This window comes from Rhinolophus ferrumequinum, chromosome 18 (genome assembly GCF_004115265.2).
Source record: "Rhinolophus ferrumequinum isolate MPI-CBG mRhiFer1 chromosome 18, mRhiFer1_v1.p, whole genome shotgun sequence".
Taxonomy (NCBI): domain Eukaryota; kingdom Metazoa; phylum Chordata; class Mammalia; order Chiroptera; family Rhinolophidae; genus Rhinolophus; species Rhinolophus ferrumequinum.
In genome coordinates, this window is record NC_046301.1 from 32504566 (window position 1) to 32532045 (window position 27480).

The 27480-nt window shown below is 33.6% G+C and overlaps 2 protein-coding genes and 1 non-coding gene across 6 annotated transcripts in view; 1 reads left to right on the plus strand and 2 right to left on the minus strand.

The window, feature by feature from the left end:
* Window positions 1-612: 612 nt before the first annotated feature.
* CEP44 (centrosomal protein 44) lies at window positions 613-21087 on the minus strand. 4 transcript variants are annotated; one of them, XM_033134944.1, is made up of 12 exons: window positions 20967-21087; window positions 14231-14368; window positions 11452-11599; window positions 10081-10227; window positions 9579-9701; window positions 9033-9086; window positions 8133-8303; window positions 6815-6946; window positions 5940-6015; window positions 4412-4533; window positions 4130-4167; window positions 613-3074 (listed from the first exon to the last, which is right to left on the minus strand). In XM_033134944.1, the coding sequence occupies exons 2-12, from the start codon at window positions 14317-14319 to the stop codon at window positions 3032-3034; spliced, it is 1143 nt and encodes a 380-aa protein (XP_032990835.1). In that variant the 5' UTR covers window positions 14320-14368; window positions 20967-21087; the 3' UTR covers window positions 613-3031. The 4 variants fall into 4 exon arrangements, with proteins under 4 accessions (XP_032990835.1, XP_032990831.1, XP_032990832.1 ...); XM_033134940.1 differs by having other exon boundaries at window positions 6740-6946; XM_033134941.1 differs by lacking the exon at window positions 20967-21087 and adding an exon at window positions 20891-20925 and having other exon boundaries at window positions 6740-6946.
* LOC117038571 (small nucleolar RNA U13) lies at window positions 8529-8630 on the minus strand. The gene has a single exon (XR_004425670.1). It is a non-coding gene; the product is annotated as a small nucleolar RNA U13 (small nucleolar RNA).
* The window catches only part of FBXO8 (F-box protein 8), a 42533-nt gene continuing 35918 nt past the window's right edge, over window positions 20866-27480 (plus strand). The window contains exon 1 of the mRNA XM_033134945.1: window positions 20866-21711. The gene's annotated coding sequence lies outside the window, so the exon portion shown is untranslated. The remainder of the gene's footprint in view (window positions 21712-27480) is intronic.

A 27480-nucleotide genomic window follows, 5' to 3' on the forward strand; every position in this document is an offset into this window, starting at 1 on the left:
TGTTGAGTTGAACATTTTGCATTTAAAAACATTTTTAAAAATTTCTATGAATGATTTAGTAAACTCCAGAGAAAAATAAGACATACACACTATATAGTCCCCGTTCCAAGTATTAGATATAAATAAAAATCATGAACAAAAATCATGAATAAAAAAAGTGAACATGGACTTAAAAATTTCCTCTCCTCCCAAAATAAAGCTGCATGGTCTCAGTGTTGTTACTGCAATCAGGACTGATTTTCCAATTTTCTTTACTTTTTGAGTAGTATAAAAAAACCTGCCATTTTCACTGGAAACATTAAAGCTCAAGTAACACAACAATTAAAGTTTTGATTTTGTAGTTTAACGTTCAAGTTTCACACTACCCCCACCTCTTTACCCTCTCTACATCCTTCAGCTTGAAAGAAAGAGGACAAACCTGGGGATTGTTAAAAAGTAAAAATGAAATCTATAATGTTATTTGAGCTCAAAAAGTGTTGTAGTTTGTAAAATTGACAAGGTTCTTTTACTTTTTAATGCTTCCCCAAGTGCCTGTCAACTATACAAAGTTGAGAGTAATGAACGACATAAAACGCAGTTCCAAAGTCTTTAAGTCTTTATTTTTTAGGGAATGTATTACATGTTAAAACATTACATGCTAGAGTAAAACAAACAAAAAAATATAGAACCACTTTTTCCCACTTACTTGTCCTTAGCAGGAGCATTTGAGATCTTGCTCCCCAGCATATGTCGTCAGTTTGGTTCAAATAAACTCTTATAAAAATTTTAAAAAATATACAGTCCTTAGCTCCACCTAGAATTTTCCTATAGTTGATGTTACTTCTTTTTAATCTGTTCTGACTTGTAACTTACTTTATGCATTCTTTATGGTGTTCCTGTATGATCTCCATTCAGATCTACTCAGAGCATAGAACAGTAGGGCAGCACAAACTGCTGAGGTCTGTTAGTATAATAAATACCTTTCATCCAGCTTATGAGAGAATTAAAGAGATGGAGTTAGTGAAAATTCCAGTTAACTAAGAGTTTAATTATGTAGCCCCAAATAATCTCTCCAGGACTCTCCTCCCTCACTTTCTCAAGAACTTAATTACTCGGAAGGGGCTGGTTTATGACCACAAGCTACTTACCAAATTGCCTAAAAGAGAAAACTTAACTTTTTCTACAATTTCTAAAAAAGTTAGAATAATAAATAATTTGGCTATCTCTTCAATAACTTCAACAAAGTAAAATTTGCTTTCTTTTACCCAAAGATTATGCTGCCAAAGTAGTAGAGTGAGATTCTTTGTAAGTGTAAATGTATGGTGTTACTATGAGCTGATTTTATTAATTCTTGTTTAAATTCTTATATATAAGTATAATAAAATTTGGATTCCAAATTTCCACTTGATAATGTAAGACATCTTTTACTATGTTTTCAATTGATACTAACAATTTGCACACTACGTGTAAATTAGGAGACTAAAAATGTTTCAAAAAATATAATTGTGTGTAGATGCACACTATATAAAGAAGAAAGGGAACAGAATGCCAATTATAATTAAAAAATTTTAAAAATTTAAGAGAGGAAGGGAAGAGAGAAAAGGAGACTTATTTTTTCTCCTGTCTTGCGCAAAACTTCAAAAATGTTTCTTTTTAAACTAAATTGAGTTGAATTTGGAATTGAGTTTTTCAAAAGGGAAAATATGACTTATGTTTTATAGGAAATCATTTGTTTTAATGAAAAGATAAATTACTTTTTGTGGCATATGAACCACAAGGTGGTGCTATAATCCCAGGCTAGCACTAATATTTTTAGAAGTTGATAGTTTTTTCTATTATAATTTTAAGCTCTTGATTTTTATAAATTTTTTGTAATTGAAAATATAAAACTAATTGGATTTTTTTCTAGAAATACTGAAACTTTACTAAATTCAAGATTATATATTAATTTCAAAATTTCATAATTTTCAAGTCTAATGACTTAAGCATGTATTAGAATACTACAAATATTTTAAGTTATTTCTACTTAGAATTTTAACTTCAAGTTTTATGTGACAAATTTCAGATTATACCTACGTAATGTAAACAGATGAATAAGTAAAATAGAATGGAATGAAGTAAATAATAAAAAAGAAAAAAAGACTTTCCTTTTTTCCTCCCAAATAATGGAATCAGTTTTCAAGATTACCCAAGACAATTGTTACATTTTTCATTTGTTAAGTTTAAAAAATAATAATTTATCGAGTAATTTAAAGTGAATTTCATTTTACTCTTGATTTAACTTCACCTAGGACTTTTTCTCTGTCCAGAAAAATCTATTACTTCCCATCACTTAAAAAGAAGAAAAAAAACCTCACTGTGTATCTTGTAATACTGGACAGCCACCATCTGTGTCTGTGCTGCTGGTCTTAAAATGTGTTACAGAATAGAGCACTAAAATACTCAACACATTTTTCACCGTGAACTTTCCGACCTGCTTCTCAATACCAAAAGAGAATCATACCCTTACTTTCTCAATGTGAACTGAAAATGTGTTGCTGCTTTTTGACTAAGCATGAAATTGTTGTATTTTTGTTTTATTTAATTTTCAATGATCATTTTAAACTTTTCATTGCAACATATTCATCAGTACAGATGGCAAGATGGTATGTACAACAGCCTCCTGGGTACAATATGCAAGTCGCAGTTGGAGTATTTCCAACAGGATGTAAACTATGGTCCTGAAGCCTGTACTTTGAAAAACGTATTACTTAGCACACTGCCAACAAATGTCAACACAAAAATACAGTGCTGTAATGACTTCACTCAGTAAAAGAAATGTACTGGCACATGAGTTTTCCTACGAAAAGTAAAACAGAGTAAAGCCATATAATCGTAGTGTAAAAATATTTAAGTATTTATTCACTATTGAATGAAAAAGCTCAGATACCAAATGGAATTTAAATTCTTAATAAAAATATTGCAGTATATTAAAATTTGTAGAGAATTCTTAAAATATACAACATGTACAGTAGCCAAAGTCCTACAGAAGTTCACGTAGAAAATTCTATAATTAGTGATTTGAACCTTTCAGTAACTCTGCAGTTTCTTCAAACCTGAAAAATAATAAATAATAAGTTGAGCAAATAAATATCACAATGAGGCATAGGATTTAAGTTGTTGAAACAATGCTTTTGAGCCTGAAATAAATTTCAATATTTCTATTATTTATAGGTATAGTTATTATTAAAAAAATTAAGCATACTATGGCCATAGAGAAGGAGAATAAATAAAATACGAGATGAACTAAATAATAATTAAAAAAAATACTTTCCTTTTTTCCTTCTAAATAATGGAGTCAATTTTCTTGAAGATTACCCAGGATGATTATTACATTTTTTATTTATAAAGTTAACAAAAGATAATTTATCTAATAATTTAAAATGAATTTCGTTTTTCTGTGGATTTAACTTCATCTAAGACTTTCTCTCTCCAGAAAAATATGTTACTTCCCATCACTTAAAAAGAAAAAATACTTCACTGTGTATCTTGTAATACTGGACAGCCACCATCTGTGTCTGTGCTGCTGGTCTTAAAATGTGTTAAGTCAATTAGGAGTCTTTATTTCTTGGGGCAAAAGTTATTTCAGTAATTCTCAAATTTCAAAAAGTATAGTTTTCTAAAGTAGTCGGCTGTGTAATAATTTAAATACAATTTCATATTTCCTTCCAACTGCTCTTTAGATATAATTATCATTCTTAGCATTACCTTACAAATAACTTTCTGAAAAGCCTAGCAATAATTTAATAATGCTTAAAATGTCTCCAAACCATCCATCTACGTGTATTATTTAATATTTTCGTGAATCAGTTATCAAAAATAGATAATACTCTGGATTAACTATCAACCAAAAAGATCTCTGCACTCTTTAATCCACAATTAATTCCATCAACAATGTTTCACATCACTTGTTGGAAACCAAAACAATGACTCATCTCACAAACACATAACTGTAGGTGGATTTATTATCCACTTGAGTCCTGAAGGAAATTCCACACCTGATCGAGAGACCTTTAAGGTTTGAAACACACATGCACGTTCTATATATACTGTAATCCAATACAATTCCCTATAGAGAAATGAATTTCTGTTGCCTCTTTCTGTTACTTACATTTTTTTCATCCTTTCCATTTTCTGGATTGTTGTTTCCTTTAATTTAAAAAACAACAAATTTAGGTGATTTCTCAAAGTAAACCATCATCAAACATGGACTGTGAACATACAGAACACAGTCTAAAACATTGCATTAAGTACTGTTTACTCATCACAAAGAATTTTTATGAGAGATTAAGATTTACACAGTTTCACTATTTTTCTACAACTAAATCTAATGCTTGCTTGTTCTCCTGACCTTAGAAAGGAAACCACCTAATCAGTTACCAGTTTTTCTTACCTCTGAAATATCTTTCAAACCACAGTAATTAATAGTTGAGGTTCTGGGAGTTGAATCTACTGATACTGTACTAGGAGCAGAGGACAGAGGAATACTTGCTTCTCTCTCTTTGCTTTTTATATCTGTGGAGAAATTAATTTTTAGGTGATCTTTTTTTTTCACAGTGGAGTCAAATATCTAAAAATTGTATGTATATATGAAAGAAAAACAAACATTATTTTAATATAAATGGTTACTGGTATAGATACAGATGACTTTTTAATAGTCTTCTAAGATAATGACCTACATATAAAGATCTAGATGTTAAAAAGTGGCCAAGAATAATTACAAAAGGTAATGTTATCTTTATCATGATAAAATAAATAGGCAAGATAATAATTTATTTTTAAATAGAAGCTACTGACTCATGTATATTCTTTTCTTAAAATGGTGGCAACTATTACTAAAACCGACTACGCAAACTTTGTAAAAATCAAGAAATATTCTATCCTGAGTTGATGTGTGTGGAAAAAATAATGCTTAACATTCAGGGTTCACAGATTTCTTTTCCTAAAGAACTGAACAACTTTCCACTTCTAGTGTCATCTATTCAACAAAATGATGGCAAATCTTTCCTACAATTAATTACAGAACATCACAGATAAGACATGCTCCTGTCAAATCAATCAACAGGCTTGAAGACCATTTGGCTGCAAAAACAACGCCGAAAAAAAAAATTAGACACCCACTTAAACTGGTTTACATAGACAGTTTTATTGTAAGCCTACACAGACAACCTCAATTAGGGAACCAAGTATTACCACATGAGGACTGAAACAACGAGAAAGACTTTTACTTTCATCTTGTTTGTCTACTTCTCTTGTCTATTTGCTCCATTCCTCTGCTTACTCATCGACATGAACTTGGAAAAAATGGCCAGCCCAGCCCAAGCTCAACATCATTTGACTGACTTATGCTTGGTGTCCTAATTCCAAATTCCCAAGGAAGACAAAATTATTTGGCTCAACACCTTTTGTACTGGCATTCCCTGGATTGGGTGTCTAATCTTGACTGAATTATCTGAGCACAGGGGTCAAGATCAGATGGAACAACTTTGAAGACTAGCTACATCCAGCTCTTTTAGCAGGCGATAGGCTGTTTACAGGTTACTGACAAATGCATTTCCTTCTCTTACATATATTATTTACTTATATGGAAGCTACTACGTAAGTTTAAATTAGTAACTTTGCATGTCCATTTTTATTATTCTACAGCACTTAGCAATTAAAAGGGTAAAACATCTCCAAAAATTTGCAGTTTTGTTCATTGGAATTCATTCAACCACTGCCATGAAAAATATGTGAGCTGACTGACTTCTTTAGCAATTCTTGGCTTCAGTAGTCTGTAAGTTCAATATTGTTTTTGTTCCTAGGAGCTTTGTAGTTTCTAAAATATAAGGCTTGAGAATATTAAAATTACCAAATACCTATAAAAATCATTTTTCTAAACTCCTAACTATACTACCAATGCTAATACCATAAGAACTTACCAGGTTTCAGAATATCCAGGTCACTACGAGAAGCATAGTCTTCATTCATTTCATTAAACTCTATATATTCATCATTCTGGAATAATATAGTGTAGTATTTAGAATGAAATGAAAAGAAAAATGTTCTCATTTTATATTCTTACTAATAAGCATAAAATACAAAGATGACATAATTGTTTAAATATCTAAATATTTCATTTATAGAGCAATAAATATTCCTATGTATAAGAAATAATCTTTAAATGTAGAATCAGAGAGTAACCTTCTTGAATCTACTAACTTTACTATTTAGGGAGGAAAGATAAGACTAGGACCAGAAATTGAAATCCTGAGTAAATAAAGAAATAAATTTTTCAGATTTGATAAGACTGGCAAATTTGGTAACTGTCTCGATGACATTTACCATTTGGTTGAAGTAAATGAGTGAGAAAAGGAAAGTCTAATTTTCTTCACCCTGTAAAACAGGCCATTTGTACTATTACAGGATATAAAATAATTTCAAGCTTTTTATAAACAAAATGAAACATTTTACCTCATTTTAAATACTTCAAGTATTAAGAGCTCTAAAAGTTCAATTTCCAGGTCTGTCAGATTATCTTATTTGAGGAAGAGAAAAACAATAGCAACAACAATAGCAACAAAACAGGCTATATGTCTAAAGAGGACTTCATTCCCACTAAATATTTTCCCATTACCTAAATATTTCCTTATTTAGCATTTCCAAAAGAACACACACTCAACAATGAGTAAAAACTTCATTGTATCTGAAGTATTCTATAAATGTTAAGGAAAGAAAATACCTTTTTGGACAAAAGCAATTCTGTTTCAAGGAGAGTGACACGACTTAGAAGATTAGTCCAAGTTTTTTCATTTACCATCACTTGTCCTTTCATTTTTTCTTCCAAAGAGTCTAATCTACTCTCTATCCAAGTCAGTTTCTTAAGCTTTTCTTGGCATTCAGCAAGCATAGTCTGTAGTGCAGTAATCTCAGAATTAACTTTTATATCCTAAAGTGATTAGAAAGATTAAAAATATTATCACACAAACTGAAATTCCTTTCACAGTCAATGTATGCCCATTTCCATTGTGCTGTTTCAATAGTTACAATAGGCAGTACAGCATGGAGGAAGACTGCTTGGATGGACACTTATACTAGTTTTTCTAAGATGTAAGACCTTGATGCCTCAATTTTCTCATTTAAAAAAAACAACAGCAGTACCTACTTCATATAGTTCTTATGAAGATGAAGTAAGTTAGTAAGGCTCTTAGAAAAATGCTGAGTTGTACAACAAAACTATCACTAACTAGCTTCTTGTAACAACAACTAGCCCAAAGCTAAGAGGAAATGACCAAGAAACAACAGTGTATTGAAACTGTTCAGTTTGCTATAAACAAGAAATAAGTCTAATGGCCATCTGATAGTTCTTACAAATGCCAACTGTATACTGAGATGTATAGAAGTCACAAGACATAGAAGAAAGATAGCAAAAGGAGTTCTAGTAGAAGCAGTGAAGGTTAGACAATATAATAGGGTCTATGGCAGGGCTGTCCAAACTGCGGTCCGTGAGCCAACTGTGGCCCGCAATCCATTTTTAATTGGCCCGCAGCAAATTCCAAAAATATATTTAGTTTAATTAAATAAACCAGGTGAGGCAATACGTACTTCACCTCGAGTGAGTGGCCCGGCTGTTTGTGTATTTTACCGCATATGGCCCTTGGTGAAAACCGTTGAAAAAAGTTTGGACACCCCTGGTCTATGGCAATCAAGTAATAGAAAAGGTACTCTAAGAGAGAAAAGGACAGGAAGGGTCCAAAAGTAAAAATGAAAAGGCAGTAGTGTACCAGTCTTCTCCATTCATCAATATAGGGAATAAGTGATAGAGAACCTTCACCGTACAAAGTAGTTATCTCTGTCTCATTAAACTGTAAATTCCTTGAAGTCAAGTACTATGTCTTATTCATTTTTTAATTACCTGTAACACCTAGCCCAGTATCCAAAATATAAGCAGCAAATAATATTGACTCAACTATATTCAGCAAGACTTATTGATTTTTGAGTAATGGAAACAAAGGTAATGTGTCATGATTAATAATTCAAAAGGCTAGAAATATTCTAAAGTTTAGGTGCTGAAGTCATCATGCACATCGAAGAAAGAAGCACTGGTATCCGTTAAAGAAGCACAAAATTCTTACTTGTTGCTCAGACTTGATTTCAGGGAGCTTTTCTTCGGTAACTTTTATTTCAGTATCCTTTAAGTTACACACATCAAACACTTCATTGACATCGGTTACTGTGCTTAACGTATCTTCAGGAATGTTGACACCATCTTCATTATACAGGTGACGAATCACCACAGCTTTCTTCTGAATAGAGAAAAATTCCTCAGAACTGCTTCAATGTTCCCCTCACACGATTATTTTAAACGCACACTTAGTAGCTTTGCAAAAGAACACCCTACCTTTCCTTTAAGATTTACAGAAGTTTAAGTTACCACATATAACGTATATATCAAACATTATTAATTAATGTTGTTAATATTTTATATGTGACGATGACATTGTGGTTATGATTTTCTTTTTAATTCTTTATGGCAGACGGGTAATGGGCCGATGTCATAACAAGCTTTGAGGGGGGCACATCTCACACAACAGCATGAACTCCATCATCAGGCATATGAACTACAAAAAGATTGGGTTATGATTTTTTTAAAGCATTCTTACATATTAGAAAAAATATTGAAATATCTCTTCAATGATGTCTGGGATTTATTTCAAATTGTTTCAGATATGGGTGGAAAGATGTTGGGAAAAGTAGTTACAATAAAGACGAAACAAGATGAGCAGCGTTGATAAATTGCTGAAACTGGGAATGACCATGCTCATATTTGAAATGTTGTATAACAAAAAGTTATTCTAAAAGGTTACCACATAAGCCACACATAAATAATGAAGAACTGGCTCTGTGACTAGGACCCATTACAGTTTTTTTCCTATTAAACCACAAAATGTCAGAGCTTCAGCTAACAAATGAAACTTTATCATGACAAAAGTTAAGTCCTGAGAGTAAGGCATTAGGTTAAACTATGCTCTTACGCAGGACTCATTCAGCCACAGGTGCTCAAAGCAGATTACGGACAAGGAAGATACCTATCAACAAAGAGAAAATATTCAAAACACTGGATTATAGGTTTAGGAACAATCAAGCATTGCATACTTCACATTCCTGGTAGAGAAATATGAACATAGGTAAATGAATCTATAACCTATAACTAATGGTATATTCTTCATATGTTCCCGTGTTTTAGGAACACTAGATACATAATTAGGAGGAGTAAATGGTCATGACCACATGATATAATCGTCCTAAATCATTGCTATTCTATTTGGGAAACACGGCAGAAATAGGAATTAAAAAATATAAAGAGGAAGCTTGTCCAATTCTACATTTCTACTCACTTATACCTTTAGGAATGTTGCCTAGATAATATATGGTATGCATTGTTAAAAGTCCTTAGAGTATCACATTGGACTAGGATGTTTTACCAGCTGCTAGTTTGAAAAGTGAATCTCGGACATTGGGTTAATTAGGTAGGTAACTCTTAACACTCACTATGACACTCTTTCTTTGTATTTTCCTACCTTTCCTGAAGTCATAAACCTGCCAGTGATGTCAATGCCAACAGGTTCTGTAGATGTCTTCTCACTGTTTGAAGAAGGTTCTGGCTTAACAGAACTGGTTTTCTTTCTTTGTTGTGATGGAGTCTAAAAAAAAAAAGTATTAAGATGGAAAAAAATTTATGTGAAAGCATGATGTATATTTAAATTATATTATTTAAATTTTCATATGAAATATGACTCTCAAATAATGAGAGTCTAATGAAACTACATGTCTTTTGAAAACTAAGAAGTGATGAAAATGTACTATGTTTGAACTGTTAGTTCAGGAATGGTAGCTCCAAGTCACAAATATGTAAAAACAAGTGACTAGCATTTAAAGCAAACATTGGGTATTATAAAGTTACCAAATCTGTGAATAATGCAGTAACTGTACCATGTATTAATTTTCTTCTAGTAGGGTGTTGATTTTATACATTAAAATACCAGCAACTTAGCGTAAGTTAAAATCTATTAAGAAAATTACCTTCTCAAGACTACTCAGCTCTTTGTGCTTTTTCATCACACAATTCAAAATATCACAAATAATTTGGATTTTCCATTCTGCAAATCCACACTGGATAAACTGCTTTTTTGTCAAGATTGGTTTATAATTAAAGTGATCACGAAGAAGCTGTAAAGAGAGAATAGATCAATGTAAAATTGGGAGCAATTTCTTTCGAAAATCCAAAATAATAAATGGCCACCTGGTCAGGGATGTAAGCCATCTTTGAGACGAGAAGGAGGATCAAGCCATTAAATAAAGGTACTGAAGAGATTTGTAGGGATGGTGTGTAAGTCATGACCAGGTAGAAGTATCCAGGTAGAAAACAGGTAGCGGGGAATGTACCAGAGAATAGATGGCTGTCTAGAGAGATAGAAAAATATAGCCAATGATCAAAAGTTCAAACATCCTCATAGGTACTAGAAATACTCTTTCACTATAGAATAAAAAAAATACCAGGCCGGATGTCAGAAAACCATAGTTCTATTTGTTTATAATTCTTCTACTATATGATTTTTTAGACATGTCAGCAGGCCTCTGAGTTTCAATTTCTCATTTGTCAAGTGAGAGAAACAGACGAGACCAGTAATTTTCAAAACCTACTTTGGAACTCCAAGATTTCTTAGAAGTGCCCCTTAGGCTTCCACAGAAGTTTTCTGGGTGAGAGGGAAAGAAAGGGAAGATTAAACAGGAGACTTTACATATAAAAGCTCCCATTTCATCAAATGCAACTTTCAACTTAAAGAAGAAAAAAAATTTTGATTTGATAAATAGGTTTTATCATTGTTTCAAAAGTTTAAGAAAACTACAGTACTTGAGCAAAAATTAATGATAATAAATAGGGTTTTAAAAACAAGTAAATATGAGATTTAGTTTAATATACATATAGTACAAGTGTAAATACTAGGGTAGACATAAAACATGGTTCCAGACCACAAGGAACATTAAATCTCAGTCAAAGCTATAGTTCTTTTTTACAAACAACTAAATTAACTTATAATTCTATGAACCACAAAGTTTACTCAATAAAAACACATTTCTCTCCAACTTCTACTAGCATACCAAATTTTGCTAAAATTTGGTATTAAAAGGGAAAATGATAACCGAGGACAAATGTTTAGCAGTTGCCATATTTAATAGAGTATGAAACATAAAGCAAACCTGAATTACATCTTGATTGTTGTAATAGAGACTGCATTTAAATGAGATAAACGCACAGGAAAATACGGTCAACTGTCCATACTGCATATATTTTAAGGAGTTACTATAAAAACATTTTAAGATCTTTTTAAAGATTTTAAAAAACCACTACTGACTTCTAAAATAATTAGTGTTTCATAAACTCAAAAATACCTTATAGACAGTATCTATAAAGCGCAAGTCATTCTTTGCTGTGAGCTCTAGATTGGATTCCATCAGAAGTTCTGCCACGTAAGGTGAATATGAGGTAAGGGAATAGCTGATGATGGGCAAAGATGCTGCTACATCTCCCTTTACCAAACTGTTGGAGGAAAAAGAAAAAGAATTTTAATGAGCATAATCCCACAAACTTGGATAATCAGGGAAATATAAAAATTGTTGTCAATAATTTGTAACTTAACACTATAGTCATAATAATTGATGCAAAGAACCTTTAGATTCCATTCCCTACTCTAAACCAATGTAGCCAAATTATATGAAATTCTATTATTCATTTGCCCAAACAGTTGCGATAGTTCTTTAGTACCGACTGTCTACTTCCACAGTATTTACTGAATTCCCAAAGTTTAGCCTTACTCAATCTAGTCCATTTTCTAATAAAACAAATGTACCATCTTACAGTGCTCAAGTACAATTCATGCTTTCATAAACACTTGTTATATTAGCTCATTTGCCTTTTACCATAAACCTGCAAAGATAAAATATTATGAATTCTAAGTTACAAATGAGGAAAACAGGGCTGGGAAAGGCATTTATGGCAACTAGGCTAATTAATTTACTATCTTCTACCTTATCAGTCTCCTTTGAAATCTGTATCTTATTAGAGTATGCCAATTTCTCCAGTCTAGAAAGGTATCCCACTCTTCTCTGCCTAGCTATTATTCATTCTTTACGAATCATTTGTCAAATCTCAAGCTTTCCATGAAGCCATCCTCAACGTTTGATCTGTATTTATCTCTTCCAGAATGATTTCCAGGGTATTCAGTATCTGATGCCTCATGCTATCTCGTATTGTTTTCTAATTGTCTACATATGATCTTATTTTCCCAATACCTTCTCAGTACCTTCACAGGTTCTCCCACAACAAAGCATAGGAGAGATTTGTTCAATTAGCCAGTTATATTTGTTCAACTAAAGTTATAATGTACTTACGTAAAACATTTGTTTTCCACAAAATTCAAGACGTACATAAATCTTCCTATCCCCACCCAAATTTTTTCAATAAGGCAGAGAACAAGTAAATGATGACAGCACTACATTCTGTTTTTCAGAACAAACATAAATTGTTTCTCTTTTATGTTAATGGGTATAATAATATTTTACCCAATGAGAAAATTGCTCTGGCATTCTTGTCTATCTGTAAGACAGTTCAAAAAAAGGATATGAAAAAATTACTTTTGAACAGCAAAATCTGTCCCATTTTATCCACAATTATGAATAGAAGACAGCCAGGTCTGCATTTAACATCTCTTATATAAAACAAACTCAAAAATTTGGTTATCGAGTTTCTAAAGACTTTAATTAGAAACAGATATTATAAACTGGCACACCAAAATGAAAAACAAATCACAAAAAAAATTTTAAAATGGGAAAAAGTAGAATCAAAATAAGTATGTGGGGTGCTCTGTGTTTATGTGCGTGCATGTGTGGAGGGTGAATCTGAAGAGAAAGCAAGTAGTGTTACCTATCTCAGTAGACCCTGCAGATATTACTGTTATGAAATAATCTACAAATTACTGTTCCTAATGACACTCTTGGGTCAATTAAAAAAAAAATCGAATGTTTCAACACTGTACTCAGAAGAAAGGAAAGGAAAATAATCATTAGAATTATTCTCATCCAAAATGTCTTTTAAAGTGCTGATGGTTAAAGTGGTAAGAAGAAAACTTGGCTCCTCAAACCGGCAAGACTAGACAGTAGATTTCCCAGTTTTGAAGAACCAACCTATGATTGGAGTACCTCCAGCTTCTGACTTATAAATTCTGTAATAACAGTCACTAGAGCCCAACTTTCTCCTTATTCTTACTATCCTTTCATTTGCAGTCCTCCCTTGGTATTAGCTCTTCTGAGTATATAATCAGAACATCCATTTTAATATGTAAAGCCCATTATTTCAGGATTCTACTTAGTAGTTGGTTTAACCAAGATTCACTCTACTTGAACATATACCTAAGCTGGACTTGTCCCTGGATGCTTACTCATTGAATAAATGTCTAATTAGCTTCCAATATGTACCAGACATAATTCTAGATGTGGGCGTACGGTAATGAACAAAACAAAGTACTAGATTTCAGTTTATATTCTAGGGGGGAAAGAATTAATCAATCAATAATCCCAGTTAAGAAGAAAAAGAAGTATTAAGGGATAGAGGATAACAGGAGTACCATATCAGATTGGTATGGATATAGAAGAAATGTATGTCGCTATGTTCTACAAAAGCAAGTCATATTTGGAAAGTGGAAACTAGAGCAAAAGATTCAAAGTGGAATCTGTTAAATGAGTTAGCGTAATAACAATGTCAGGCATGGTATAAGTTGTCATGAGAAATTTATTAACTATCATCTATTATCTTCCAAATCAAAAAGAAATACCATCCAACTGGATGAAGGTGGTAAATTATATATTTAACTAATGAAATTCATTATACTTCTATGAGTTTAAAAGTTGTAAAGAGACCATACTTTATACTTACGTATATTGCGCTTCTATTTCTAAAAGGTGTTTTAAATCTCAAGTTGGATTTTTTCACTACTTCATACTTTGAAACAAACTCCTATACTTCCCTGCTTTCTAAAATATTTTAATCATTTCAAGGAAAATTTAAAAAGTACCCAGATAAAATCTGTGTCTTTATTTAAATACTTCTCATGTCAAATATTATCCTAAATCATTACCAAAAAAGAATACAAATAAGTTTGATATTATAGCATACCCTACACAATCCACCTCTTGAGGATAGTTTAGCGAGCGGAGAACTTGTTCTAGGTTCCGTAAGCTTCTCTTTAAGTCACCTGTTGCCATTATTTAACATTACATTCAGCTTCAGCTTTTGAAATAGTCTAATTTGCACCTAAAAGTAAGAAATGCATAAAACACTGGTTAAGTTTGTGTATTTTTGAAGCTTCTCTACTCTATTTTGTTCATATCTCCTATAGGTACTTACCATTGTTTATTTTATCATAGCTATTTCTTCCGTAACTTATCTTCCCTACTGGTCTAGTACTGTCAAGTGCCATTTAGGAAGAAACATCAACCTCAAATAACCTACCTCATCAATGACTATTTTAGACGCTTATAAAAGCCACATAATAAAATCAGTAAAAAATGGAGACAAAGAAATTTAGCACAGATTTAGCCATTATACCCAGGACTCTGACCTCATGTAGTTGCCAATAAGATGCTTCACTTAAGAAATAAAAATAGATGAGTTAAAAAAAAAAAAAAAAATATATATATATATATATATATATATATATATATATATATATATATATATATATATTCATTCAGGGTTCAGCTGGTACAATACAGCAGATTAAATGCATGTTATCTTCATTTCCTTTTTCTAAACATCACTAAAATGAAAGTCCATGATTAAAAACCACATACACTAACCAGGGCAAACAGAACTAGAGGGGATTCTACATGACAGACAAGGTATCAACAAAATTTTGGAAGATGCAAAGCAGAAGGATGAGTGATAACCAATCTAGCAGCACAGAGACAGGCCAGTCCCATCTGCCTATTTAAGAGAAAACCAATAGCAGCAAGATAGGTTCAAAAATGAGGGGCCCTTAGTAGATTTGAAAGTTCATACAAGGAGCTGGTAAATCCTAGATTTTTACTTTCCCTCCCCACCCCACACAACTCAGCTGGACAAGTACCTCTCAGCTGGACAACTAGGTTTAGCAATGCGTTTTTAGGTAATATCAGAGCATAATCTATGAATTAAAAAATCGTTAAGTTGTACTTCATTAAATTAAAAACGTCTGTTCTACAAAAGCCACTGTTAAGAGAATGAAAAGACAGGGAGCAAATATTTAAATCCTCTACTAAATAAAAGACTTGTTTCCAAAATATACAAAGAACGTTTAAATTTAACAGTAAGAAAACAAATTATTCAGGCAAAATACCTGTACATACATCTCACCAAAGAAGATATACATATAGCAAATAAACATATAAGAAAAGATGTTCAACATCATGTATCATTAGGTAATTGCAAATTAAAAAAACAAAAAACAAAAACCAACGATACCACTACACACCTATTATAATGGCTAGAATCCAAAAAACTGGCGATACTAAATGCTTATGAGGATTTGGAGCAACAGGAACTTTCATTTACTGCTGGCAGGAATGCAACGGTATAGCCATTTTGAAAGACAGTTTGGCAGAGGTGAAACCATTCTGTATGATATTGCAATGGTAGACAAATGACATTATGCATTTGTCAAAACCTATAAAACTGTACAGTGCAAAAAGTGTATGCAAAGTTTGAAAAAGCCATTTAGGAAGCTGGCAAATCCTAGGAAGAAATGCAGAGTGTGATAAGAGGTCTAACTGTATTAGTAATGTATGAAACAACCTCATAGAAGGGGATGAGCGGAAAAGGTGCTTTGGAAATGAGTGGACTCTGTAAGACTAACGGCAAAATAACTGCACATAAAAACTGTTCTCTAGTTTGTAAAGTTGTTTCTCATGTACATATAAGTTAATTCTGATACTTTTATACATATAAACTGCAATTGAACAATTAAGTAAATGGATGGCTAAGCCAGGTTTCTCACTGCTGGACTGGGAATTGACAGATAAGCAAGGGGAGGAGACTAGAATGAGCCATGCCTAATGGATTCGAGTTAGAGACATCAGTATGAATTCATGTTTAGCTTAATACAGATACAGAGAGTTTCATACTGAAATATTGATAATTTGTGCATCCAGACAGCTTAGTATACACACATATATTTCCTTTCTCTGCCAGCTGAAAATGCCTAAAAGCAACAACACCCCAGTAGCAAAGAGCACACATGGCATCCAGATCTTGGTGTGTAATGCTGTTCTCCAATAAAAGGAACCAGGGCTCCCTGGAGAAATGGCCAAATCCAGGACTGGGGCAGGAAATATAAAAGATGGACCTGAAGCACTACATCGTTCCAGAAAGTAAGGAAGTACACACAAAACAAACCAATCGATCCCACATTGATGGGGCTGTGTCAAAAGGACCCAGGAGCAAAATGAAACAACTCCCAACGGTCAAAGCTAAAACAATTTGAACAAGAAAATTAATAAAATACTATCAAATTAGAACCCAACAAAAAAATCAGTGTAATTCAATACATTGACCAATAAAGAGAAAAAAATCTTATAATCATTTTAATATATGCATAGTAGGCATCTGATAAAATTCAACTTATTCATTATATAATTCTTAGGACATTAGGAATAGAAGGAAACTGCCTGTATTTGATAAAGGTTATCTACAAAAAATCTAATGCAACATCATACTTAATAGTGAAATATTAAAAGCTTTCTTCCTGCGATTAGGAATGAGGCAAGTTTACTGACTCTCATCACCTGTATTCAACACTGTACTAGAGGTGGTAGACAGTATAAAAATGAAAGGAAAATAAATAAAAGGAATAAAGACTATAAAGGAAGAAAGAAAAATGTCACTCACACGTAACATAATTGTATATGAAAAAATCCAAAAAAAAAAAAAAAAGAAATAAGTGAATTTAGCAAGGTAGTTGCATAGAAGGTCAATGTAGAAAAATCAATTGTATTTCTCTTTATTCCCCAAATAATTAGCAAATATGTTTAAAAAAGTATATATATACAAATAATTCACTATAGCCTCAATAAGTATCATAAACGTGAATAAATTTGAAAAGATGTGTAAAACCTCATAACAAAAAACCATAAACCTTTATTGAGATATATTAAAGAAGCCCTCAATAGAAGAGGTGCACACCTTGATCAAGGATTGGAAGACTCAATTCATTAATCCATAGATTCAATGCATTCTCACCTCACCCCCATCACTCTCCCCCCAAAACCGTGTGTTTTCCTTAGGTCGAAATTGACAAGTTGAGTCTAAAATTTATATAGAAATGAAAAAGATAAAGGATAATTATCGAGATCAAAACTGGAGGACTTAACACTGGATATCAGGATTCATTATGAAGTTAAATTTGGAGTTAATGAAAAGATGTACACACAGAACAATGGAATAGAATAGAGTCCAGAAATAGACCATAAATATACTGATACTAGATTTATGACAAAGTTGATAATGAGTAGCCCTGGAGAAAGGATGGTCTTTCTCCAAAAATAGTACTATGTCAACCGAATATCCAGATGGAATAAATAAATCTTGAACCCCTGATGTAAAAGGTACCCCACATCCTTCACAAAATTAATTCCAGGTTTATTGAAGATCTAAATGTAAAACGTAAGACAATCAGGTTTTCTGGAGAATAATATTCTCTTCAGAATATAATAATCTTTATGAGCTTCAGGTACAGAAAGATTTCTTATGACTGATAAAATGAAACACATTAAAATCAGTAATTTCTATTCATCAAAAGACACCTTTAAAAGAGTGGAAAGATAAGCCATTGAGTGGAAGATGATGCTGTCAATATATATAACCAACAAAAAGATTCATAGCTAGAGTATGTAAAGAAATTCCTACAAAGCAATAAGAAAATGAAAGACAACTCAACAGAAAAATGAGAAAGGCTTGAATAGGAATTTTACAGAGAAGAAAACATGTGCAAAGATACTCAATCTCATTAATTATTAGCAAATGACAAAGTAGATAGAAAATGTGAGGCTGTAGAAGATCCGACACACACAATGCTGTGAAAGGGTAAATTAGTACAATTACTTTGGAAAATTTACTGGTGATATCTACTAAAGCTGACATACATAGGGTCTATGAGATAGAAACACAACTCCAAAGAATACACATAACAGAATGTGTATGTGTGTGCACCAACAGACACAAAAAATATTTGAGATTTTAAATAAAATGGTTCATTGTTTTAAATCCCAAAGAAAGTAATACCATGGAATTATATTTTTAAATGACTTTTTATTGCACGGGATAGTGCTTTTGTTAAATTCTCAAAAAAGGTTATTCCCTAAGGAGGTTAATACAATAAATAAATACATAAACAAATACTTAAGAATTAAGAGATGAAAGACTTCTAGTCAACCAGTAAGGCAAAGATCAATAACACACTTTAAAATATCTATTTGTAACTGTTCATAGACACTTTATAAAAGGAAAATAATATACTTTGAGTAATGAAACCTCTGGGAATGAGGCTCCTTTAAAATTAAGTAACTGACATTAAAAACAAAACAATTCATAAATCAGGTGAAGTAGAATTAGTATGATCTTTTCCCTCTCCTGAACTTTCCAGCAGTTGCCCAGGATACAAATCATCTCCTTACACACCTCTGTTATCTGTACATAACTAGAGGTAATAAGGCTAGCAATTTAAAAAATCCTATATTTAGTAAGTTTTCTAGATAAGTCCCTAGCCATCCAATTCTGTACCCTTTCCCCATCTTTGGGAACACAGTATCTTCCTGTTCCAAGTGTCCTCTCCTTTATCAACATGGTAAAGAGCAGGTTATTGAATATACGCTTATACACACTCATGCATGGGTTTAGTCAGTATTTTTCAGCCTTTCAATTACTTCAACTACATGTTTACATTTTTAGGCACAGGGAATTTCAGGTACTGTCAAATGGGAGATAACTAGGAAAAAAAGGAAGTAATCCTAAAATCACATTATACAAAATACTGTCCAAAAAGGTAAACTTTATTTAACATCGTTTAGGATGACTGGGGAATAGATGGACATATGGAAGCAGTAAGAGATGACTTCCCATATCAGCCTTTCCTTTCCTGGGAAAGATGAAGTGAGAACTTATGTGGCTGTAACCGCAAAATATAATATATATATTCTTAGGTATTGTCATTGGCTAGTATAGCAGGTCTAAGCTTGTTTTAAGTTCCAGACCCACCTAACTTAATACAATTTTTCTAGGGTACTTTTCCCACTGAGACATTCTATAACTTTAATATAGATTGTATCTCTTCCTACAGATTTCCTTTAATCATTCCAGTCGTATATTCCATCTTTCCCCTACATGTAATTTTAATACTTTATGTATCTTTTCATCTTTCCTTTCTCTGAAGTCCTAGAACATATATCAACATCTCATATTATTTCTGCCTCTGGTAATGGAATTTCTGACAACAAAGTATGTCCCTGGGACACATACTCTTCAGTATGAGTAGAATAAATATTTTGAAGAAGAGTAATACACAAGTACAGCTTGGATCTGTAGGTGAAGGAGATAAGTGATAAACCAAGACAGAACAAATAAAGGATAAAAAAAGTGAGTATCATAGAAAAAAATTACACCTACTGTTCTACATTTTTCATGAAAGGCTTTAACAACTAAGTCTATTATAAAAATGAAAAACACTAAAATTAAGATATTAAAAGAAGACAATCTATGGCTTATGCACATGTTAACAGTTTCAGAGATGAAAAGTAACTTGTTACCTTAAACAATTAAAATTTTCACTTTATAACTCTTATCAAAGGAAATTAAAAGAAAGGAGATATTACTCAGCTTGTCGCACGGATTTAATCATTAGGATCTCAATATTGCTTCCTCCAGAGAGCGCTCCCTACACGTCAGCTGTGCCCACCTTAATTCATTACCCATCATGTTGTGAAAATGGTATACAATCGCAGTTTAAGATTTTTAATCTAGCTCAATTTCATCGCTGTTAGAGGTCATTAAATGATGCCTCCCAAAGAAATGCCATTGAACTCAAAAGTGATTTTTGTTCAAAATGAAGCCAGCCACTACACTGACTGTAACCATTACTGTGGTTGATGACTAAGAGTCTGTGACAAAGCTCATAACTCTTGATATTATCTAAAACTATATGGAAAATAAAGAGAGGAGTAGAAATCAGGAAAAGTTACGTTTATGAAAATTTCAGCAAAAGATATTTGGGAAATACTGCTATAAGAGATAGGGAGAAAGGTCTAGGAAAGGAAAAACATTGAGAAAATTAGGGGAGAAAACAAAGGGAATAAGGGACAAGTACAGAGTTCAGTAGGACTGTGTTCACATAAAACTGTCAAAAGGTTTGTGGATAATTTTAGAAAAAGTCTTGTGTAGCTATAACTGCAGAATTAAAATGTCAAGATTGATTTTTTTTTCATAATGAGGGAAAAATCAATAGTTTTAGGAAAGTGGAGAAATACTGAAACGCCAGGGAAATGCAAGAAACGAAAACATCCACTACTTTCATCTCTCCCTTCTAGTCAATATTTCCGAGAAACTGAATCTCTCCTCAGCTCAGAGGATCCCATAGGAGGAATCAGTCTATAATTTCCCAACCATAAATCACAACCTAATCAAGGAGGATGAGCTGCCACAATTCTTCCTACTTCGTTGTTACAAAAGGATGTACCAGTTGGGTATATAGGCAAGCCATATCTAGGGCACCCCTCCCTCCACTTGATTTAAAAGGATGAAAAGGCAGACCTGGTCCTTAGCTCCCGCCCGGGGTCTCGGTACGGAGACCCCAGCCCAGTCTAAGATGCAGCTCTCCCGGGCTCACCCAGCAGCCGGCGAGCACAGAAGCAGGCTCCGAACGCCTCTGGCCCCACACAACTGGGAGATGGGGAGGTAGCATATGCAACCAGAGGAGGCCACAGGAGCCCAGCCTCCAGCAACTAGTTCCTGCGGCCCGACGCCTGCGCCCCCGCGCGATTCTCGCGCCGACGGTTTGTATTTGGAGCAGCGGGTGGAAGCCCGCCACGCACCGCGGCAAGCTCGTCAAAGCTGCCGGCTCCCCAGAGCTTCACGATTCCTCGCTGCGGATTCCACACCGCATTCGTCCAGACTCCTGAGGACACTGACTCGGCTAAGACCCTTCTCGATGGCAAGTTCGATGTCAAGCTGCAGATTAGAAGTTTGCCTAATTTTGATGCTCAGAGTGGCTAGGGCTGCCAAGTGAGAAACTGGGAATCTATAGCGAATCGTAAACAACAGGGATAAAAATGCTCTTTCTTTAAGGCTCAGATACCGAACGTCACTTCCGGCAACAATAGGAAACGTCAAAACTCCGACAGTCGGCAGCTCTGGCTGCTGCACCTTTGAGGTACCCTGACTTCGGAGGGCGCCAGTGCTGCTTCAGGGATTCTCGCCGCTGTCAGCTCCACCGGCGTGAACAAGTGAAGTTTGAAACCGACTTATCCATGGCCTGGGCACCAGTTCCCGGCTGAGCCATTTTCTTTTTGGCTAAAAGCCCCCGCCCGGAGGCCGATTCGTCGCGGCGGCGGTGGGGATCGCAGGTCGTTCAGGTAAGAGCGTCCGGCGAAATATTTCAGAACTCTTCCCTCTTTTCCCTGTACACTCCTACTTTTCTCCTTGGAAATAGACAACCGGTGCTTGCCAGTTGGCAGAAACTTGCCCACCAGCAAGACTTTAGGGCCAATGACAGTGCAAAGCATCCTGAGTGACAGCGGTGATGGCTTATTAGAATGAGGAATCGGTGTCAGGAGGCGGGAGTAGGTGTGTTCCTTGTGTTTCTAGGCCATTGGGGTACAGGTCAGTTTGGGACCCCACGTCCCAAAAAGCAGTGACCCGGCTTCATTCTGAAATAAAGCCGAGAATCGGCAATGATGACTTACTTCTAGCCTAAGTGTTGCTTTTCAAGTAGAGGGTTTTTTTTGTTGTTGTTCATTACATTCAGTTATGATCACGATGGATTTCAGTTCTTTACATACAGTTAAGGTCATGATGGATTGCCAGTTGCTTCAGTCGTCAAACTTTGGTTATAAATTTGGCAAATTCGTAATTTGTTCTGTCTTTGTTTCTCTGTGACTGGGCTCTAGTATTTTTACATGGTGGATACGGAATTAAATATTACTAATTGTATGAAATTACGTAAATGAATCCTAATCCTCAGTCATTTAAGTTTTTTGTTGTTATTTTATTTTTAGGTTCTTTATATATTTAGTAATTTAATAATTGAGTCTACTTGTTTTAACAAATGGAATTTTTATTTTCAAGGATCCTACGTGTTTCATTCCAAATCAATATATCATATCTTCAACTTTATTACTGCAAGTTGAAGCTAATTTATGTTTTCCATTTCAGCTTTTCTTCATTTAATGTTTGGAGTTTGTTAACCATATTTCTGAGGTAGAAGGGTTCCCCACACTCCAAGAAAATGGTTTACGAAATTGAACAGAACGAAGAAGAAATTTTATTCTATTTTCCAGGTTGCGTAGAAAGCTTCCCATTTTTATCCAGTTAACTTGACAATTTGTCTGATGAGATATTGTATTAGTTATCTATTGCTGAGTAACAAATTGTCCCAAAGTTTAGCATCTTAAAATAATAAATATTATCTCAACATTTCTGTGGGTCAGAAATTCGGGCACAACTTAGCAGAGTGCCTCTGACTGATGGTCAAGCTGCAGGTTGGGGGCTCTTCACATCTCACCTGAAGACTCCACTGAGAGGTAGAAGGATCCAATTTCAAATGCATTCACCTGGTGTTGGCAGGCGTAGCTTCTCCACTTCATGGATTTCCCCATAGGGCTGCCTCACAATATAGCAGCTGCCTTCCCTTGGGGTGAGCAATCCAAAAGAGAGCACCCAAAACCCTGTATGGTCTTTTGTAACTCAATCTGAGAAGTGGTATTCCATCACTACTGCCATATTGTATTTGTTAGAAGTGAGTTGGTAAGTCCAACCCAAAATCATAGAGAGGATAACACAAGGGCATAAATCCCATATGCAAGGATCTTTGGGAGCCATCTTAGAGGCTAACAAAGATACCCTGGCTGATAACTTTTAGGAGTTAATAGGTAGGAAAACTGAGCAAAAAAGCAGTCAAGACAAATGCAGCCAGACAAAGAGAAATGCTAAACTGTAAAGAAATAAACAAACTTGTTCAAGCCTCTCTCTCTCCCGGGAAAGGTTTTTTTTTTCCATCTAATTATCTGAAGAAAGGCTTATTATTTTGCTTGAGAAACTTTGCCTGAGGGAATGATGTGTGTGAGAGGAATGTTTGTGTTTTAGGGTCTATGTGAGCAGAACATACTCGTATCACAGCTGGAGATTGTGTATTCCTTACCCATTGTCATTTTATATGGTTGAAATTGTATCAAAACAAACATGCAAAGATAGCTCTTAAGGAGGAAAGAAGTTAGGAAAGAGTAGAGGAAAGCCTTCTAGTATAGAAAGAATGCAGGTCAGTGGCAGTCTGTATGTTGATATGAGATCAAATAGGGATGGGTGAGGTGTATCTTAGAATAGAAATGTGTCTTGGATGTCTGTTTTTGAACATTACTAGGTGGCAGGTACCACCTTTTTCAGCATTACCTGGATACACATTACCAGCACAGCTTTTGTCAGTGAACCATGTAAGTTTATCAGAAATTAAAGGTATAGACTTTGGGGGGAGGGTGTGTGTGTGTGTGTGTGTGTGTGTGTGTATGTGTGTATGTGTGTGTGTGAGTGACGCTATTTGGCTGTGACCCACTGTAAAATTGCCTGTTTCCAGGTTTGAAAGATGTTGTAAATCCTTATCTGTTAGCAAAATATTCAAGTTTGTTTTTTACACATCAGAGGCTTAATACCAGCCTGATTGTGTCAATTCTCAGAATGTAAATTTGGCTTTTAAATTGTGGTTCCATATTAGCTTAACATACTTCATTTATAGTTGTTTTGGGCCCTTAGATATCTGCAAAATTTTAAACAGATGCTTACGAAAACAACACAGTTGAAATACTTCCATCCACAAAATATCTTTGGATAATAACTTCTAGATAAGCTAAAACATGCATTGTAATTTATTATATACGATCAGTTTAATAAGGAATGCTTTATGTTTATTGTGTTTTTGTGTTGATTAAAACATTGAATTGCCAAGAGATGATCTTTTCTTTGATCACAATACATTGAAATTAGTCATTCAAATTTATGATTTTATAGTTCATTGCTTAACCAACTGCTATGTGCAACTATCTATTTTTTTCCTCCATCTTGATTCAAATTTAGAAACTAAGGCTAATTCCTTAGCTGGCCTGTGACAATGCATCAAAGTCATTAATACTGAAAGTCTATGAAATATATATCTTAACTCATGATGTTTTTCATGGAATTATTTTGCTAAATATTTTAAAACAATTTTAATGAAATACATTTACTTCTAGAAATTTATGTTCCCTATATCTTTATTTTTTTCTCATCGCTTTGTTACTCTGACAAATTTATGACATAGATTCTACAATAAAACTAAACTGTCCTGCCTTGAATAAGTTTATATTCGGGGCAAGTACTTTTGTGGTGTAGAAACAAGAAAAGATATTTGTGGTTTGAAGTTTAGACAGCAGGTTTAGGGAGTTTAGCTCTGTGATCAGCAGTTTGTGTTCTTCAAGAATAGATTGCATAGGATTTCATAAGCTATTTGAAAGAAGAAACAAGATTTTGGCAAGTGAGCCTTGCTTGGAGAGCCGCTATCTGCTCATACTGAGTAGTGATTTATAGAAGTAACGAACATGGGGAAAAAGAGAGAAGGAAAGGACACGTGTTAAATACACACACACACATCCCCCCTACATCCATCGATCTCTAGCACCTCTTCATTTTACTTTCATTTTAAAAATTGTTTCTCGTTTTATTTTCATAGAATTTTAAAGGAGACCTTAGAGATCAACTTCAAAACCCTTATGTTACAGGTGAGGAAACCGAGACTTCAAAATTTAAGTGGTTTGACCAATACTCACAACTAGTTAAAGTAGGAGCCTGAATCAAATCCATATTTTGTGTAGGTCTCTTTTCATTATTGTATGTTTTCTTATCTCATTTATGCTTTTCCTCCTATTTTGAGCTGCCCTGCCCTTGATATTTATTATATTTTAATATCTTGTTTTATGTGTATAAAAGCAATTCAGTGAGAATTACAGTTTTTGTTTTGTTTTGTTTTTGAATTCCGCAACTCTCATTTAATGGCCATTGTGGTTAGTGTGCATGGAGTATAGTGTGTCCCAAGGAGGTGAGTTGGGATATGCTGCCGTGGCAGCTGCTGATTATAATTAGGCTGAATAAATAGTGCAGTTAAGTAAGAACCAGTGTAGTTAAAAATAATGCTGGTGAGAAGTATGATAAATTTTTTATTGAAGAGTTAAAACAGACTGGAACATTTCTTGCAAAAGAAACTGAAGAAATTAAATAAATTAAATTAAATAGGCCCAGAATTCTGAACATTTTGGTCACATTTAAATGACACATCTTAATTTTTACATTTGTTTAAATTAAAGAATAGGAAAAAACTTCCAGAAAACAAAGTAATATTGTAAATCTTTGTGAATTAAAAAAAAAGTACAAATGGTATGCCTTTTAGTAACAAAAACTGCTCTTGCAGGACCAGATCTTTAAATTTAATGAGTGGGTTTTTTTTTTTTTATGTGTTTAATGTACCCTGTGACCTCTTTGTACTTAGCTATTTCCCTTTTCTCCTTAGAAAGACCTCCTTGTGGATTTACCCTTCCTTCATTTCTCTACAATTGTTGCCTTTCAATTTTAGAGGTGTGATTGGTTATCAGGTTTTTTTCTTTTAATTCCTTTCCTTTCCTTTGCTTTTTTTTTTTTTAATTCCCTACTCACTCTCTTCTAAACTACTTTGGTGGTCTGTTCTTTTGGAACTAGAGAAATAAATGCTGGGCTGCCAGATTGATTCTAAATGTCTCATAGAAAATAATATTTTCTCACTGAATTTCCATGTTCTTATGCGGTTGAGTAGTATCGCATGATACCACTTAAAGATTTTTAAAACCTGAAACAACCAAAGATCTTTCTACTTTCTACTAGGAAAAAATTGAAAATTTTCAGGAAGATATAAATAAATGAGTGTCCTCATTTTTAAGTCTTAATAGAAATTGCATTTTAGAGATAACTCTTTTGGTACACACTTTAGATCTTTATCTGAGATAGGAAATTTCTTATTTATAAATTACACTATTTAGACACTTAAGAAATATTGAAGAAAACTGACCATTTATAATGAGTATTTAAACGAGATTATTCATGTCAAGCATCATAAACCAGTGATTGCTCAGGAAGAGACTTATGGAATTGGTTTGTTCAGGAAGAGAGTTAAGGAACCGGTTTGCTTCAAAGAGAAGTACTTAAAGCACAGTACTTTTTTGTGACCTCCAGACTCCTTTGTATTCTTCCCGTCTTCCACTGTTATTCTCCACCTGAATAGTACTATATAAACCATTCTTTATTACTTGTAGTTGTCTCCACAGCATGTGCTATTTGAATGCTTAGTGCCAATGAATTACCAAAAGCATTAATTACTAGTACAGTTACCATTTTCTTATAGAATAGTGCTTTATTTGATGTTTAACTGTTACAAAGAGATACTTGATATTAAGCCACATAATATTAAGCTACTTAATATTTTAAAGATAGGCTTTATATTAGATATACCAACAACTATTAATAAAATTATTTCTGTCTTATTCTTTTCTAGCAATACTCTTTTGAAAAAAGACAATACATTACAAATACGATCAGTCAAAAACACCATCCCTTTTAGAAATACGGCCATCTACTGGAAGTAAATAGAAAAGTATTATTGTTCTTAAAAACTTTAATAATTTAGTTATTCATATAGTTGATGGTAATTAATCTAATTTGTACTGCCTTCTAAGTAGAAGTTCCTTTATGCTGTTACAACAGATTCATTTAGGCTAAAACTTTTTTCAAAAAATGAGAAAGTACATCCAAAACCGTGACAGGAAAGTACATATAGTTGTTTCTCAGATTTTTGCATTAGAGAAAAAGAAAGTGAGGCAGGACCTACATACTGCTTTACCAAGTAAAAGATGCCTTTATATATGTTTTCTTAGTTAAGGTCATAGCAACCCTGTAAAAGAGATAGTGAATTCCCCCATTTTATAGGAAACAGAAGTTTAGAAACCTTGCTTAAAGTATTTACGATCATACAGCATATGACATAATTGGAGCTCCAATTTTAAATTCACCCTCCAGAGTAAGTGTCAAGAAAATCTCTACACAACATTCTCCTCAATTATGCACCAAAATCTTAT